The following is a 15,496-nucleotide window of genomic DNA, read 5'->3' as shown; positions in this document are numbered from 1 at the left end:
AGGGGAGAGTCGAGACTCCTTAACTGACTCAACATGAGAGGGGAGAGTCCAGAGTAACTGGAGTTTCGAACCTTAGAGACCAGGTGACTGGTGGTATAGCAGTTTCCAGTTACGGAAATAGAGAAGTAAGGAGGGTAGGATTTGCACAAGTAAATGTAGAGAAAAGGAGGAAGAGAGGACATTCCCAGTGGAGATGGAATAGTCTAAGCAGAGAGACAGAGATGAGGAAGTGCAGAATGTGTTTGGGGAACAGCTAACAGGACACTTTGACCTTGGAGAGATACGTGTGAGAGAACAGCAGAAAAGACAAAGCTAGAAAAGTGGCGCTTGCTCAGGGAGCCTCTGTCTCTCCCCATTTACCCTTCCTCCCCTTTGAGTGCCCTCCTCTTGGGATCCCTGGGTTGCTCTCTTGCTATTCAGCACCCTACCCCACACATCCCTAGAGAATGGTCCATGTTATGTCTTGTACACGTTAGGCACTTAATAAATATTTGCACACAGTACATATTTGGGGGGGCAGGGCAATTGGGGTTAAGTGACTTGCCCAAGGTCACACGGCTAGTTTTTGTGTTAAGTGTCTGATGTCACATTTGAACTCAGGTCCTCCTGACTCAAAGGCCGGTGCTCTATTCCCTGCACCACCTAGCCACCCCACACAGTATATATTTAATAAAGATTTGTCAAATTAAATTGACTTGGACCTTTCCTAAAACCCCATTGAAACTGTCTGTCTCATTTCCCACCCTCAGGTGACTGAGTTACTAGAGAATGGTGTGATAGACAAAGAGTTGGATTTGGGGTTTGATGATATGGGATTGAATCCTGGCTACTTCCTGTATTAGTGACTGTGAGTGGAAGAGTTTCCCCTCTCTGAGCCTCTGTTCCCTCCTCTATAAAACAGAACAGGACAGAATGGGCTCTGGTTTTAGCTCTAAATGCTATGAAACCCATTTATTGTTGCTGTTCAGTCATTTCAGACTCTCCATGACCCTGTTTGGTTGTGGGTTTGGTTGGTTTTTTTTGGTAAAGCTACTGGTTTGCCATTTCCTTCTCCAGTTCATTTTACAGATTGAGGAAACTGAGGTAAACGGGGTTAAGTGACTGCCCAAGGTCACCCAGCTAGTAAGTGTCTGAGGCCAGATTTGAATTCATGAAGATAAGTCTTCCTGATTCCAGGTTCAGCACTCTATACACTGTGCCATCTAGCTGCCCATGAAACCTATAATCCCCAATAATCTAATTTGTAAGCATTGGTGGTTGATGGTGGGTTAATGTGTTACTCTTCCTTTGAAATTGATATTTAACCAGGGTCTCCATCCAGTAGGGATATTTTTTGAGCCAGGGTGTCCTGAAACAGCCTTTACTTTTATGTCTTCTCTCCAGCTTCATGCACAACTAATTCAGTACTCCATTACCTGCTTCCCCTCCAAATTGGCTCATTCTACTAACCCTGACTGCAAGTTCAATTCTCTACTATGCCTCACTGCCAATTCTTGTTGATGTTCTCCCTTGTGGGTATTTCTATTCTCTTTTATAATTTCTTTAAAATCCTCTAGTGAAATAAACTCCCACCATTAACTCTTCTAACCCAAAGTCTTTGAATTCTCTGGACAAAACTTCAGCTATAACTGAAGTTTGCCAACCAGATCACCAAGTGCTGTGTGTAAAAATTAAGTTAATTATATTCTGTGTTTGAGAAAAGTTAAATGCATGCACTTTGTGACTGCTGTTTTTCCTAGACTCAGAGACTTTCACTTGCCCCCAAATTCTATCAAATACTTCTATGACCAATGTACCAGGCCAAGACCCTATACTTGGCTCCACCCAGCACCGTGACTTATAACAGATCTGAGCCATGATTTACCAAATGCCTGCAGCTTCCCATCAGTATAACCAGGAAGAGACAGAAAGGACAAGTTCTTCCTATTTCACTCCCATGTCTCTTCATAGAGACTGGACTATTAGTAGTGTGGGAAGACATGAATTTCAGGAGCATCACTTACCTGTTGGTCTGATGTTTTTGTCTTTTCTCTTCCAGGGTTATCTATCAGAAGGGCTGGTCACAAAATGGTATCGATCTCCCCGCTTGCTTCTCTCTCCCAACAACTACACCAAGGCCATAGACATGTGGGCAGCTGGCTGCATCTTGGCTGAAATGCTCACAGGAAAGATGCTGTTTGCTGGTGGGTGCCTGCCTTTCCTTTGTTCCTTTCCTTATAACATTTCATTTTATAAAATAGAATAATTGAATGGAAATGGGGGCTTATGCCACCCTCATTTGAATTCTCTGTGGCTGAAATTTGGCTTTCCAGAACACAGATTAGCTGAGACCAATAAATCAGTAACAATTAATAATGCACATTTGTATCATGCTTTAAGGTTTGAAAAAATACATTTCTCACCATCATCTGTGAAGGATAGGAAGCAAAAACATCATTTATTTGATGAGGAAACTGAAACTCAGAAAGGTGAGCCATGATCCTATGTCTCAAGACATACTCAAGAAATATATTTAGCCTATGTGTGTGTGTGTGATATATTTCTGTGCGTATATATATGCTATTTAAATGTGAGATTTATCCTCTATGTTTTATATAATGTGTGTATATATAAAACATGATGTGTATGTATATATACACATATAAATAGTATAAATATATCATACATAGCCTATGTTATATATATACATTAATCATATATACATATACACACACAAAAAGGTCTATGTATGATATAGAGAGAGATATACCACATATAAAAATAATATATGGTATATATGTGGTATGGTGCCATGTGAAATCCAACAGAAAGATTGTCACTCAATGGCAAGGCAGGGATGTGGGATGGGAAGCCTTCATGCAAGAGGAGAGACTTGAGTTGGGTCCTAAGGGATGGATAGGAATTCATCAGGCTAAGAGGGGGAAAAAGGAGGCGTTCCATTTATAGGAAATTGTGAGAAAAGTGCCTTGGAGATTGGACAGCTCAGTGTATATTTGGGAGAAGAAAATTTCAGTTTGGCTGAGATAAAAAGTGCATGGAGGAAAAAAATAAACACTAAGATTGGATAAGGAAGGTGGCTAGTTTGTGGAGAGCCTTGAACACCAGACAAAAGAGTTAAAACTTTGCTTAATAGGTATAATAGGGAGCCACAGAAGATTTTTAATCAGAAGAGCTACATGACCAGATCTGTGTATAAGAAAGATAAATCTGGAAGCAGTATAAGGGATTGATAAGAGAAAGAAATGGGGAGAATAGAGGCAGGCATGCCACTTAGAAGGCCAATATAATGGTCCAAAGAACTTGTAGTAAATCTTGTCTTTGTGTGGCAGAATTAGGACTTGAGTGGGTAGAAATACCAGGGAAGACTTGTTGGTAGGCTGGAGACCCAGGTAGATGGAAGTATGTCTCAAAAGCACATTTACATACCCTATGTGCTTTCTTGTCTTTGGAAATGGTGAAAGGAAAATTGGAATGTGTCTGTACCCCCTCCACATGAGACCTGCCCTTGCCAGAAAGGACTATGGTCAAGAGTTGTCCAAGGTCTCAGACGCTACCTCCAGAGAATACCCACTGCACCACCATGGTGGGACCTACAACATGTGCAGCACATTCCTTCAGGGTGTACCATCAGATAATTTACATTTATTTTTAAGGGCAGTGTATTGAATCATCAAGTGTAAAGGACATTATTTTTAGCAAACTAAACCTTAACTAAACTTAATTTTTCTAAAATTAACAAACAAACTTTAAAAATGAGATGCAAAAATCAGTTGGGGAAGAAGACATTAGAGTGCACCTGAGCACATCCTATACATGCACCTGAGAATAAGACCCTGTTGGTCAGTGAACCCTGACCCTTGCCAGCTGTCTATCATATTGTAGAGTTCTGGACCAAAAATAGCTACCCCTATGTTGGGATATGGGTAAGAAAGGTGCTATAGATCGGGTCCTTAAGACTATGTCCTTTTACCACCACAGAATATGCCCAACCCAAGTATTTACACATTCATTTATTTATTCAGTCAATATCTATTAAATGCATGTACTATGTACGAGACATTGTGCTAGGTGCTGGGAGGATATTAAGTTTGAATAAGACATTCTCTCTGTCCTTATGGAGCTTACATTCTACTTAAGGAGATAAAGCACAAGCATCAATAAGTAAAATACTTTATTGCTGATGGTTGCAACACAGAGGAAAGAGTGTTGCTAATCAGAGAATCAGGGAAGATGAGATGTTTGCCATCACTTAGCACATTTGGATATTCAGCCCTATGGAGTCTGAACCAGGCAGTCTAGTATAAGAGAGTGCTGGATTTTGGAACCAGGAAAAACCTAGGTTCAAATCTTGCCTTTGACACTTCCTAGCTGTGTGATTAGTAGCAAGTCATTTATCTGTCAAACACGGATAGGGATAGGAATTAGACCTGTGGTCTACGATATGTAGGTTGGCACATTTTCTGCAGCTTGTTGTCTTAGAGAGTTGACAATAGATTAAGTGACTTGCCCAGGGCCAGATATGAATTTAGGCAGTATGCATCAGAGGTGGGGCCTGAACCCAGCTCTCTCTCCACCACACAGCATTGCCTCCAAGGCAGAGTAATGAATATGTGCCCACCTAATGGAATCCAATGAAATAGTGTACATTCAGTGCTTTGTCAGCCTCAAAGTACCTGCTGGTTATTGTTTCCCCCTGGTCTCTTTGCCTATAATTCTGATAGTTGATACAACTGAATACAGGTGCCTTTTAACAGGTACATAATAAGCCTGTTGTTTGCTCTTTTGTACAGAGACATATAGAATAGACTTAGGGGTAGGGGCTGATGGGTGGTATGCTGCCACTACCTACCATCTTGGCTACTTAAAAAGGTCAAAACATCTCTCTACAGGGGTCAACTAGGTGGCACAGTGAATAGAGCACCGGCCTTGGAGTCAGGAGGACCTGAGTTCAAATCCAGCCTCAGACACTTAACACAAAAACTAGCCATGTGACTTTGGGCAAGTCAGTCACTTAACCCCAATTGCACCGCCTTCCCCCCTACAAAAAGCAAAAAAAAATCTGTCTACAGGAGCTTATAGTCTAGTTGAAGAGACAAGACATGTACATGGAAAGATAAAAAATAATACAAGGGAGATGGCCCAGTATTCTGGAAAGAGGACTGGCTCTGGTGTCAAGAGATTTCTGTTGGAATCCTACATCCGATCCTTATTTTGTGTGTGACCTTGGGCAAGGGACTCTCTGAGCCCCAATTACCTTATATCTAAAGTGAGAGAGTTGAACTAATTGGTGTTTAAGGTCCCTTGTGGCTCTCAAATCCTATTGCTCTAGTTGGCATGTTCTAGGTACCATGAGGAGTCACAAGTAAGTGTTATTAGAACGTGAAGGAAGGAAAGATCAGAGGGGGCAGAGAAAACTTGAAGGATACCAGATTTAAAGTGGAACTTGAAGGAGTGGTTGATCTTAGACCCATAGGAAGAAAGGGAAAGACATTCTGGGCCAAGAAAACCAAGACTGGAAAAGAATGCCCAAAGACAAGTTAAAGGGGTCAGTGAAATAGAATTCTCTTAGGAGAATGAGGGTTGAAAGGGGCTATGTCTGAATAATTGCCCTTCAAGCCCCAACTATGACTTTGTGTCTTCTACTTAAGTAAGTACAAAGTCAGTTAATGATGTGGAAGGTGTTTGTTATACCCAGGGCCTCCCAGCAGGGGGCTGACTCCAGGAAGGCTGCCCAGCTCTCGCCATGGGAAATGGCCCCACTTGGTGACAGAGTGAAGGCCCTCAGGAATGGTAAAGATAAGTTTGTTTGCACAGGATCCAGTCCATCTCTGGGATATCCAACAGCAGGGCATACCAGAGCCGCTGTCTGGGCCCGGGGACACCGATGAAACCCAGCGCGGTGAGCAGCGAAGGTCAAGTGATGCCTTATCTTAATGTTTGGGCAGCACAGCCCCTTTGTGAGCAGCCTGTGAAGGCTCCGTGGGGGGACCTTGGCTCAAGGGGAGCCCACTTCGACTCTTTTATTTACTTTCCTACCTGATGGAAAACAAAGTTTACTTCTGTATAGAAGAGAAGGCAAGGACCAAAGGAATATGTTAAGGGTCTTGGCAAGGACGGGGAGTGGGGCATGTCCAAGCTGGATCAGGACTGTTTTCCTGGACGAAATAATAATCCCTTATGATCATAGAACCCTAGAGCTTTCATATGCATTCTATATATATACTGTAGCACTTCCATTTACAGTTTTCAGCCTGTGAAGTAGATAAGTCAAGGATTCTTATCCCCAGTTAACAGCTGAGGAAATGAACATTCAAGGTCAAGTGACTTGCACAGATTCACACAGCTAATCTTAGACTCCATTGGATGTTTTAACTTAAGCAGTTTTTGTGTACATCCAAACATGAGTTCTAAATGGAGTGAAAATTTGTTCATCCATATTTAAATGAAGCACATACTACATGAAGAATCCTAAGTAAGAATAGTTTTAAGTAATTTTTTTAGATTTGTTATTGAACTTGTAATGGTCAAGTAGGAAACCTTGCCTTGTTTTCCATTTATATGCTTAATAGCACTGGCGCTTCCACCATCAGTTTTCCATTTTCCTCATAACTTTTGTCATGTTTCCTAAGCTTTTTGTGCATTTAGGTTTTACTTTTGTAAGTAAATGTAATTTAAGTTACACTCCAATTTTTATAACTTTGAAATAATCACCTAATTTGTTTTCATCATAAAGTTAACCAAGACTACAATAATAATAGAATGTGGAGACTAGAAAAGATCTTCAGGATCGTCTAAGGAACAAACCGTAGCCTCCTGAAATCTCAGAGTTTAGAGGGCTCTTAGAACTCTCCTAGTCCAAACCCTAACTGAAGCCTTTTATTTTCCAAATAAAGAAGTTAAGGATCACAGAGGTTTAGAGTCAAAGCTAGGACTAGAGTCAACTAACTCTTAGGCAGAATCTCCTTTCGCTTGAGCAGGAGATTCAAATAGTCCCTAGTTTTTTGTAACTTAGCTCAGAGGGAAATGAGATAGAAGATACTAGTGCCCTCATTCTGAGAGGTCTGATGGGCGGAGCAGAGGGGCCTAGGGAGTGGTTCCCTGAGTCAAGATACCTGTGAGGCTCCCATAGCTCTGGTGTTTTATACTTCCTTCTGGAAATATCAGACTCCCTGGGCTCCCTCTGTCACTAATAGAGACCTTCGAGTGCCCCATAAGGTCCATCTAAGGGGCTGTTTTTCCTCCGTCCTCTCATTCTTCCCACTGCTATGTAACTTTTGTCTCCTGTTGGTAGGCACTAGATGAACAAAAGTGGGACATGCTAAAAGAGGGTACAAATGGGAAGAGAGTCACTCATCTTCCCTTTTCGTTTTTTAAAGATTCCAAATTCTTCTGGCTTTTGATCTAGGCTTGCCTAGAAGAACTGTGCCATCCACACTAACTTTTCAAAATGACACAGTCAGTATCCAAAAGGACTTGAGTATAAGACCTGGCATGGTCAGGTGCTAAATTGGATTGGTGCACACTGTGATCGTTGTCCTTCAGGCTCAGAAAGGACCAAAATGACATCACTGTGTCAGAATCAAGGTACCTTGTGTCCGATGTGGCTGATCAGACAAATGCAAACTTGAAAGACTCCAGGTCGGGCACAAATAGTCCATATGGACATTTGGAGTGGAGATGTCTCTAAATGTATGCATCTCAATTGGCGCACAGTGTAGCAGCTCAGTGAAGGGAGGAAGGCTTGTGAGACTGGACGAAGGCACAAAGGCTCCATGGAGGAGGCACTTTCAACTACAGAGAAGGGAAGAGGCTCTTCCAGGTAGGAAGAACAGAATCGGGAATGGTGGAAAATTTGGAATGGAAAGAAGACTACTGGGACCAGCACCTGCATTTTCTAAGCTTATGAGAAAATAACATAAGATAAGATAAGATAAGATGATGAGGGATTGTGCCCCTCTGTGTTTGCATTTTTTCTGATCCTGACCACCTGTCCTGCAGACGTGATCTCTCTTGTAGCCAAGTCCTTCCCCCAGGGGACAGTGAAGCATTAATTCCAAGGCAATATCTGTGTGACACCAAACATTTGGATAACACATGCTTTTTAAAAGTGCTGCTTGTTCAGCTGACTGAAGTGCTTCTTACTCACTGTGTGGAGTCTTTCCTGTTTTTCTTCCATTCCAGAGAAGAGTTTTTCAGATAAAAAACAACTAATTGGACCATGAAATGTCAGGGTCACATTTGGTCTTATAGTTAGCATCTTCTCCATCTTGGCATAAGAAGACAGAGATGAGGCTGCTAAACACCTGAAAAGTCAAGCTGGGGTTCTTGTAACACTGTTTTTGGCAAAGACATAGTTGGGCCTGTAACTTAGAATAATAGGGTCATAGATTTGGAGCTAGAAGAGGCCTCACAAATCCATTTAGTCAGAATCTCTCACTTTATACCTAAGACTCAGAATTTAAGTGACTCTCATAAGGTCTCAGAGGTAGAAGTGGCAGAGCCTAGATTTGAGCCCAGTGTCCCCTGATGCAAAATCTAACATTCTTTCTCCTGTGCCAAGCATAGAATGGAGCTGAAAGTGAGCTTTTTCAGGATTAGCTGGTCCACCTCCTTTATTTGATAAGATACAGAGACTCAGAGAGGAAACATGATTTGCCCAAGGTGACACAGCTAGTTGGGAGCAGAGCCAGGATTAGGCCCCAAGTCTCCTGAATTTCAGGTCCAGGGTTCTCCATTGTACCAAACTGCCATTCCCAAGGATCCCAAAACTTCATCTTTGACCCCAGGGTATTTTTTGGCAGATGTAATTCCTCTGATGTTTTCTTCTTCAGGGAGTCATGAGTTGGAACAGATGCAGCTTATCCTGGAGACAATTCCTGTAATTCGGGAGGAAGATAAAGATGAGCTCCTCAGAGTGATGCCCTCCTTCATCAACAGCACCTGGGAAGTGAAAAAGCCACTGAGAAAGCTGCTCCCAGAAGTCAACAGTGAAGGTAGCTGAACTTTATGAGAGTCTTTCTTACCTCTGTGTAATTGGCCCCTCCTCAATGACCATATGGAGGCAGCTATCCGACCACAGGGGAATGGTCAGCTCTCATGCCCAGGACCCTTCCTTCCCTTGCTAAATCAGCTCTCCTAACTGCTTGCAATTTTCAAGATTGATATAATGACCTAGCTTAGAGGTTAGCCATCTGTGAGCCACTGATTGGTCCCAGTGGTATTTGATGGTAACTGTACAGGTAGAGCACCCCAAATGGAGTCAAAAGCAAGAACTAATGGTCTGGTGGTGAGTAAGGAGAGAGAATCACTATAAAAAACAGACATGGAAACTCAAGAAAACATATTAGCATGAAAGTATTCACCTTAATAGCTCCTGAGGACATCACTGCATTACAGCTCAGTACAGCACCCGACTCAGGTTGTGTTGGATGTTAATAGATAATGATGGATCTTAATAATAATGAATTGAAGTGTTGAAGAAAGTAAAATTATGTTCATTTCCCCATTTTAAAGACTAGAGAAGCATGTAAAGATTTGGAGAACTTTTCCATCCAAAATAAATTTGTTTTCTTTTAAAAATAAATTTTATTTCTAAAAATAAGGTGAGGATTCCAGTTTTATCACACTTTTTATACCACTGTCACTTTCTATTGAACACACACACACACACACACACACACACACACCCTAGAACCAAAGAAATACAGATAAGCAGAATGCATCAGTTGCATTGACAATGAATGCTTCATTTCCCATCTATGGGCTATCATCTCTTTACTTTACCATGAGTTCTCTGAAGGTACAATTAGTCGTTAATCAGAGTTCTGTTGTTTTTCAGTGTTGTCTTCCTTTACATTATTATGTGGTTGTTTAATTTTTCCTTTGATCCTACTTTTTGTATGTGAGGCTGGTGTGCTCTTACATTTACCGGTTCATGTAAATCTTCCCAAGTGAAACAATTGTTTAGGAATGTTTTAATTGGTGATTCATTTAGTTGGAAAATTCCCTGGGGTAATCAATGAGGTATTGTGTATTTAGCATTTAGTTTTCTCAGAGAATTGTTTTTTGACAATCTCCTCCACTCCACTCTCCAAGGTAGACAGACTTTCAAGGAGCTTAGGCCCCAGCTGCTCCTTACTACTATTTTCAGTACCATGGCCAGGGCCACACCAATGTGAAGTAAATAGAATTGACTTTGAGACCCAGCTCTGCCACACACCAACTGTATGACCTTGGGCGGGTCATTTCATTTCATCTCTTTGACAATCATATGGAAAATTAAGTGATTAAACCAAATGACCTGTAAGGTCTTTTCCAGCTTGAAGATTCCCTGCTCTTGCCTTCTGGGACAGGTGCTTCCCAAAGTCATGATCTAGAACTGAAAAAGTTTTTGTTCATTATTCTAGATCAGGAATTCATTTGTGGGTCTTAAACATTTTTCTACTTCAGATTTCCCATTTCTCAAATGAAACCTATGTGAGTCACTACAAATGAGAATGCCAGGTAAAGATGCCTATCTTCTATGGTATCATAGTTCTACCTTTGTATTTGTTATATCACCCTGTAAAGAAAGAGAGCAAGAAATATCAGTATAGGACAAAGAACTCTTCTTGATGTTTGTGATTTCATTGTAGAGAGAGTTGTTGATCCCCAAAACCCATAGGCATGCTGCAGCTCACTTAGACCCCCAAAGTCTGAGAGTCCCCGAAATCATACCAAGAAAATCGGTGTTAGTGCCAGGCAAAAAAACAAAACCACCATCTCATTATCTTCATAGATACAGAGTCAACAGACCTGGGACCAGACCCGACTCTTCAATTTACCTTCTCTTTGATCTACAGCAAGTCACTTAATCCCTTTGAAGTCTTTCAACAACTACAGCAAACAACAATAATAACTTGACTCCTCAGAGTGTTATGCAGAAAGTGTTGTACAAACCTTAAAGTGATGAATAAATGCAAATTATTTTTGCATTGCTATCATTGCACATTGAGTATTTTTGTGCTAGAAGAGGCCAGCCAGGTGACCACAGTGGCTAGGGCACTGGTTCTTGAATCAGGAAAACCTGAGTTCAAATCTGACCTCAAACTAGCCATGTAATCCTGGTCAAGTTACTTAACCTCCATCTGCCTCAGTTTCCTCAACTATAAAAGGGAGGTAGTAGCACCCACCTCCCAGGGTTGTTGTAAGGATCAAATGTATAATATTTGTAAAGTGCCTAGCACATAGTAGGTGCTTCATAAATACTTCCTTCACTTATTCATTCATTCTTCTCTCCATTGACTGAAGTGAGTGAGGTTGGAGAAGATTTCCCAGAGGAGTTAGGAACCTTGGACAGGATTTGCACTAGTGGAGAAGAAGGACCATAGGGAATGGTGTGAGCCAAGCCTAGAGGTGGAAATCCACGTGGCATGTTCAGGGAATAACAAATGAGTCAATTTGCCAGATCAGGTAGTTCATATGAACTTTTTCTCATATGAGAAAAAGAAAATCAAGTTTTAGAGGTAGTTAAGAGGCTGTGGATGGCTTTTGAATACTCTGTGGAGGGGAATGAGCCCAATCCTGATGGTGGAGGAAGATTCACATAGTAATCAAAGGAGTATTGCTGTGTGTTGTTCTTCTTTCATTCTCAAAGAAGACCAATGACATCAAGAAGGTGATGTCTTGACTTGCCAGTGAATTGGATTTAAGTGAGGCAGGGCTGTGCAAAGTCTCCAGCCTCACTCTCTCCTCCAGAGTCATCAGAGTCCAATGGCAAGCACTACTGGGGATGTCCCAAGATGCAGTGGGAGACTCTCAACCACAGGAGTAATTACGCCAGGACCCTTTAGGTCTGAAGACACCCCCCTCCATTTTGTATTACAAACAGCATCATAATAATGATTAGACACTGCATGATGTAGTAGAAAGAACACAAGGCTTGGAGTCAGAAGGCCTGGCTTCAAATTCCAGGGTTGATATTACTAGTTGTGTGATCTTAGGCAAGTCCTTTAACACTGAGCTTTTAGTTAATAATCTTCAAAAAAGGGATAATAAGGATTGTGCTACTTATTCCCAGAACTTGTGTAAGGAAAACATTTTGTAAATATTAAAGCTCTAAAGGTGAATTGGGTCAGCTAGGTTGCCAGTGCCAGGCCTGGCGTTAGGAAGTCCTGAGCTTCAGGCACTTACTAGCTGTGTGTCCCTCACCGTGCCTCAGTTTCCTCATCTGTAAAATGAACTACAGAGGGAAATGGCAACCCACTCCAGTATCTCTGCCCAGAAAACCCCAAATGGGGTCACCAAGAGTCAGACATGACTGAACATCAACAAAGGCGAATTCTTATTGTTTTTATTACTATCCGAAGAGGTCCTTTTGCATGGGTTGCCACCTGTTGTTAATCTGCCTTAGCTGGCAGATGCTTATTAAAGCTAACCGGGCTCACACCTCATATTCCCAGAAACAGCAGTACTGCCTCTAGTGAAAATCCTCTGGCTGCCTCAGAGTTTGAAAAATGACCCCAATCTGCTTCAATGCCTTGGGATAAAGGGGCATTAAGAAAATTAAACTGGAGCATGTCCACAGCAGTGGGGAGTCTGGAAACCATGGCAAATGAGGGCCAATTGAAGGAACAAGGGATGCTTACAAGACAGAAAAGAGCTGGGGGGAGGGGCTGAGCGAGAGCCCTGAAACATTCGAAGGCTCTAGTGTGGAAGACGGCAGAGGCTTGTTCTCTGCAATCCCAAGGGGCAGAACTGGGGAACAGTGGGTGGAAATTAAAGAAAGAAAATTTGGGGCTCAACCTAAGGAAGAATATCTAATATTTAATGCTGTTCAGTAGGCTCCCTCCAAGTTCAGATATAGGCTGACTGACCAGCTGTCACAGAAAGCCGTGTAGAGAATATTCTAGCATTAGGCAGGAGTTAGGCTAGAGATCCTCTATGGACCTGTCCAGTTCTGGGTTTCTGTTGTTGTCATTGTTGTTGCTGCTAATAATAATCACAGGATTTTATGTTAGTATTATACTTCTGATTTTGTAAAGTAATTGTACATTTATAATCTTCATTTTCTATAAATAAAAGGATAAAATGAGATAGATTTTTTTTTTTTGGACAGGACAATAGTATAGGGAACTCCCAGTAAAGAAGCGTCTTCTACCACGGAAGCTTTGCACCTTCTCTGTAGACTTTTTTTTTTTGGAGGGGGGAAGGCAGGGCAATTGGGGTTAAGTGATTTGGCCAAGGTCACACGGCTAGTTAAGTGTCAAGTGTCTGAGGTCACATTTGAACTCAGGTCCTCCTAACTCCAGGGCGGGTGTTCTATTCACTGTGACACCTAGCTGCCATTGTATAATCTTGTAATAGTTGTCTTAGAGAGTTGCCTGGGGGGCATTAAGCAGTTGTTTTAGTAAGGAGTATCTGAGTCCCACCTTTGCCCCATATTGGTGGTGTGACCCTGGGCAAGTTACTAACTTCTCAGTGGCACCCAATTCACCTTAGTGAAACCTATAGAGGTTCCACTGGTTGAGTTTCCTCATCTTGACAGCCAGTCCAAAAAGAACATTTAATTTTTCTCTGTACAGAGTTAGATGGTGCCATGGGTATTGCACCAGCCCTGAAGTCAGGAGGGCCTGAGTTCAGATCCTATCTCAGATACTAGCTATGTGACCTTCAGCAACTGGACCTTTCTGTGCCTGTTTCCTCGTGTATAAAATGAGAAGGTTGGGTTGGATCACCTCTCAGGTCCTTTCCAGCTCAAATCTAGGATCCTATATCCTCTACTCTCTTACCTTAGAGGCAGTTAGGTAGAGTAGTAGATAGAGCTCCTAGCCTCAGGAAGACCTGAGTTCAAATCCAGCTTCAGACACTTACTTTTAACCCTGTTTACCTCAGTTCCTTGTCTATGAAGTGAGCTGGAGAAGGAAGTGACAAATCACTCTAGTATCTTTGCCAAGAAAACCCCAAATGGATTGACAGAAAGTTGGACGGGACTGAAACGACCCAACACAAACAAAAAGAATTAGGTGACATTGGCATTATTATCCCCATTTGGCAGATAAAGAGACTGAAGACTCATAGAAGTTAAGCACTTTGCCCACGATCACAGTGTGTGAGAGGTAACACTGGGCCAGGAGCCTCCATCCTCTCACTCCCATTCTAGTGCACTAATACTGCACCCATGCCGAAACCTGGGTATTGGCTGACTTTGCCCAGAAATCTCAGTTCTCCAACCCTCGGTTCCCATTTCTGCAAAATAGAGATGATCATTCCTGCCCTGTGTACCTCAGGGGGCTATTGTGAGAGTCAGATGAGATAATGGATGTGGAAGCACTTTCTAGGTCTGTAGAAATGTCGGGTGTTGTCACTGAAGCTAGGTAGCCTCAGGACCTGGAGATGCCTGGTTTGTAGTAAGGACATTGCCCCATCATGGCCCCCCACCTTCACTTCTTGCTGAAATACCTGCTATGTGTCCTTCAGTCCCAGAGTCTTGGGTTACAGAGTAGCACTGAAGCCTCTGGAGAAGGCCAGAAGTTTTCTGAATCCATTGATCCCCTGAATCATTGATGAATACCCTCTGTAAAGTGATCCCAGACAGCAGTGAGTGGCAGGTTAATGGCTCCAGGCTGAGACTCTCCTTCTCAGCTTTGCTGCCTCCTCAAAGGCTCCTTGGAGGACAAACAGACCTGGGATTGGGTGTAGGTCCGTTCCTGCCTTTCCTCTTGAGTTGTAATATGATTAGCCCCATGATGCTCTAAGTGGCCTTTTCACAAAGAGGTGAGCTGGGAAGTAACAAATGAAGAAACGTTATTGCCTGGGGATCAACCTTGGCCCTGGCATGGCCTGCAGAGCATACTCTCTAGCACAATCTAGGACAAATCCCCTCATGCCAGAGGCATCAGACAGTATCCAGGTACCACCGGTGCTTTCTGTACAAGGAGAGGAGAGGAGGAAGGGGAGAGGGAGAGCCTACTAGGCTGACCTACTCTCAGTCAAAGTATGGAGTGGACACATTTTGTTCTAAGCTTCTTTTCATTCTCAGTGCATCACTTACCCCAGATGCTCACTTAGAGTCCTCAAACTGACCCCTGGATATCCAAAGGCCTTAGCTGAGAGAACCCACCCAGGCCTAGACTCCCTGAAGAGGGACCTCATGCTGAGACCTTTTTCCTTTTCACTCATCACTCCCTCCACTCCAAAACTTACTCATCCTTTTCCCTTTCCTGCAGACTTTTGCTTAATGCTTTTAACATCTGCTGACAAACCTCCAAAATGTGTTAATGGCTCATAACCTAATGTGTTACATCTACCAGGAGAATTTCCATTTTGAATAGAGGTTTCCTAAAGATAAAATGCCTTAACCTAAGGGAATTGGCGCAAATCTTTAGTGGTATAGTTTCAGGCACCTTGGCAAACTATTGGAAAAGTACTTTGGGGTGAAGGCAGGAAGACCAAGAAAGTGAGACCCAGATTGAAGGCAGGAAGAACTGGAGGATATTAAAGTCAAAAAAGGACTTTA

The 15,496-nt window shown here is 42.4% G+C and overlaps 1 protein-coding gene across 7 annotated transcripts in view; it reads left to right on the top strand.

The window, feature by feature from the left end:
* Nucleotides 1-15,496, top strand: part of MAPK4 (mitogen-activated protein kinase 4) — a 241,106-nt gene that overhangs the window by 213,957 nt on the left and 11,653 nt on the right. For all 7 annotated transcript variants that reach the window (XM_069104223.1, XM_069104190.1, XM_069104219.1 and 4 more), the window contains 2 exons: nt 2,039-2,183; nt 8,832-8,993. In XM_069104223.1, the coding sequence (XP_068960324.1) occupies nt 2,126-2,183; nt 8,832-8,993 (220 nt within the window). In that variant the 5' untranslated portion in view covers nt 2,039-2,125. The remainder of the gene's footprint in view (nt 1-2,038; nt 2,184-8,831; nt 8,994-15,496) is intronic.

This window comes from Petaurus breviceps, unplaced genomic scaffold (assembly GCF_028583685.1).
Source record: "Petaurus breviceps papuanus isolate PSGF00001 unplaced genomic scaffold, PetGlider_PUasm1.0 131, whole genome shotgun sequence".
NCBI classification, from domain to species: Eukaryota; Metazoa; Chordata; class Mammalia; order Diprotodontia; family Petauridae; genus Petaurus; species Petaurus breviceps.
Note: the sequence above shows the minus strand (reverse complement) of the source record. Positions and strands in the feature narration are given on the sequence as shown.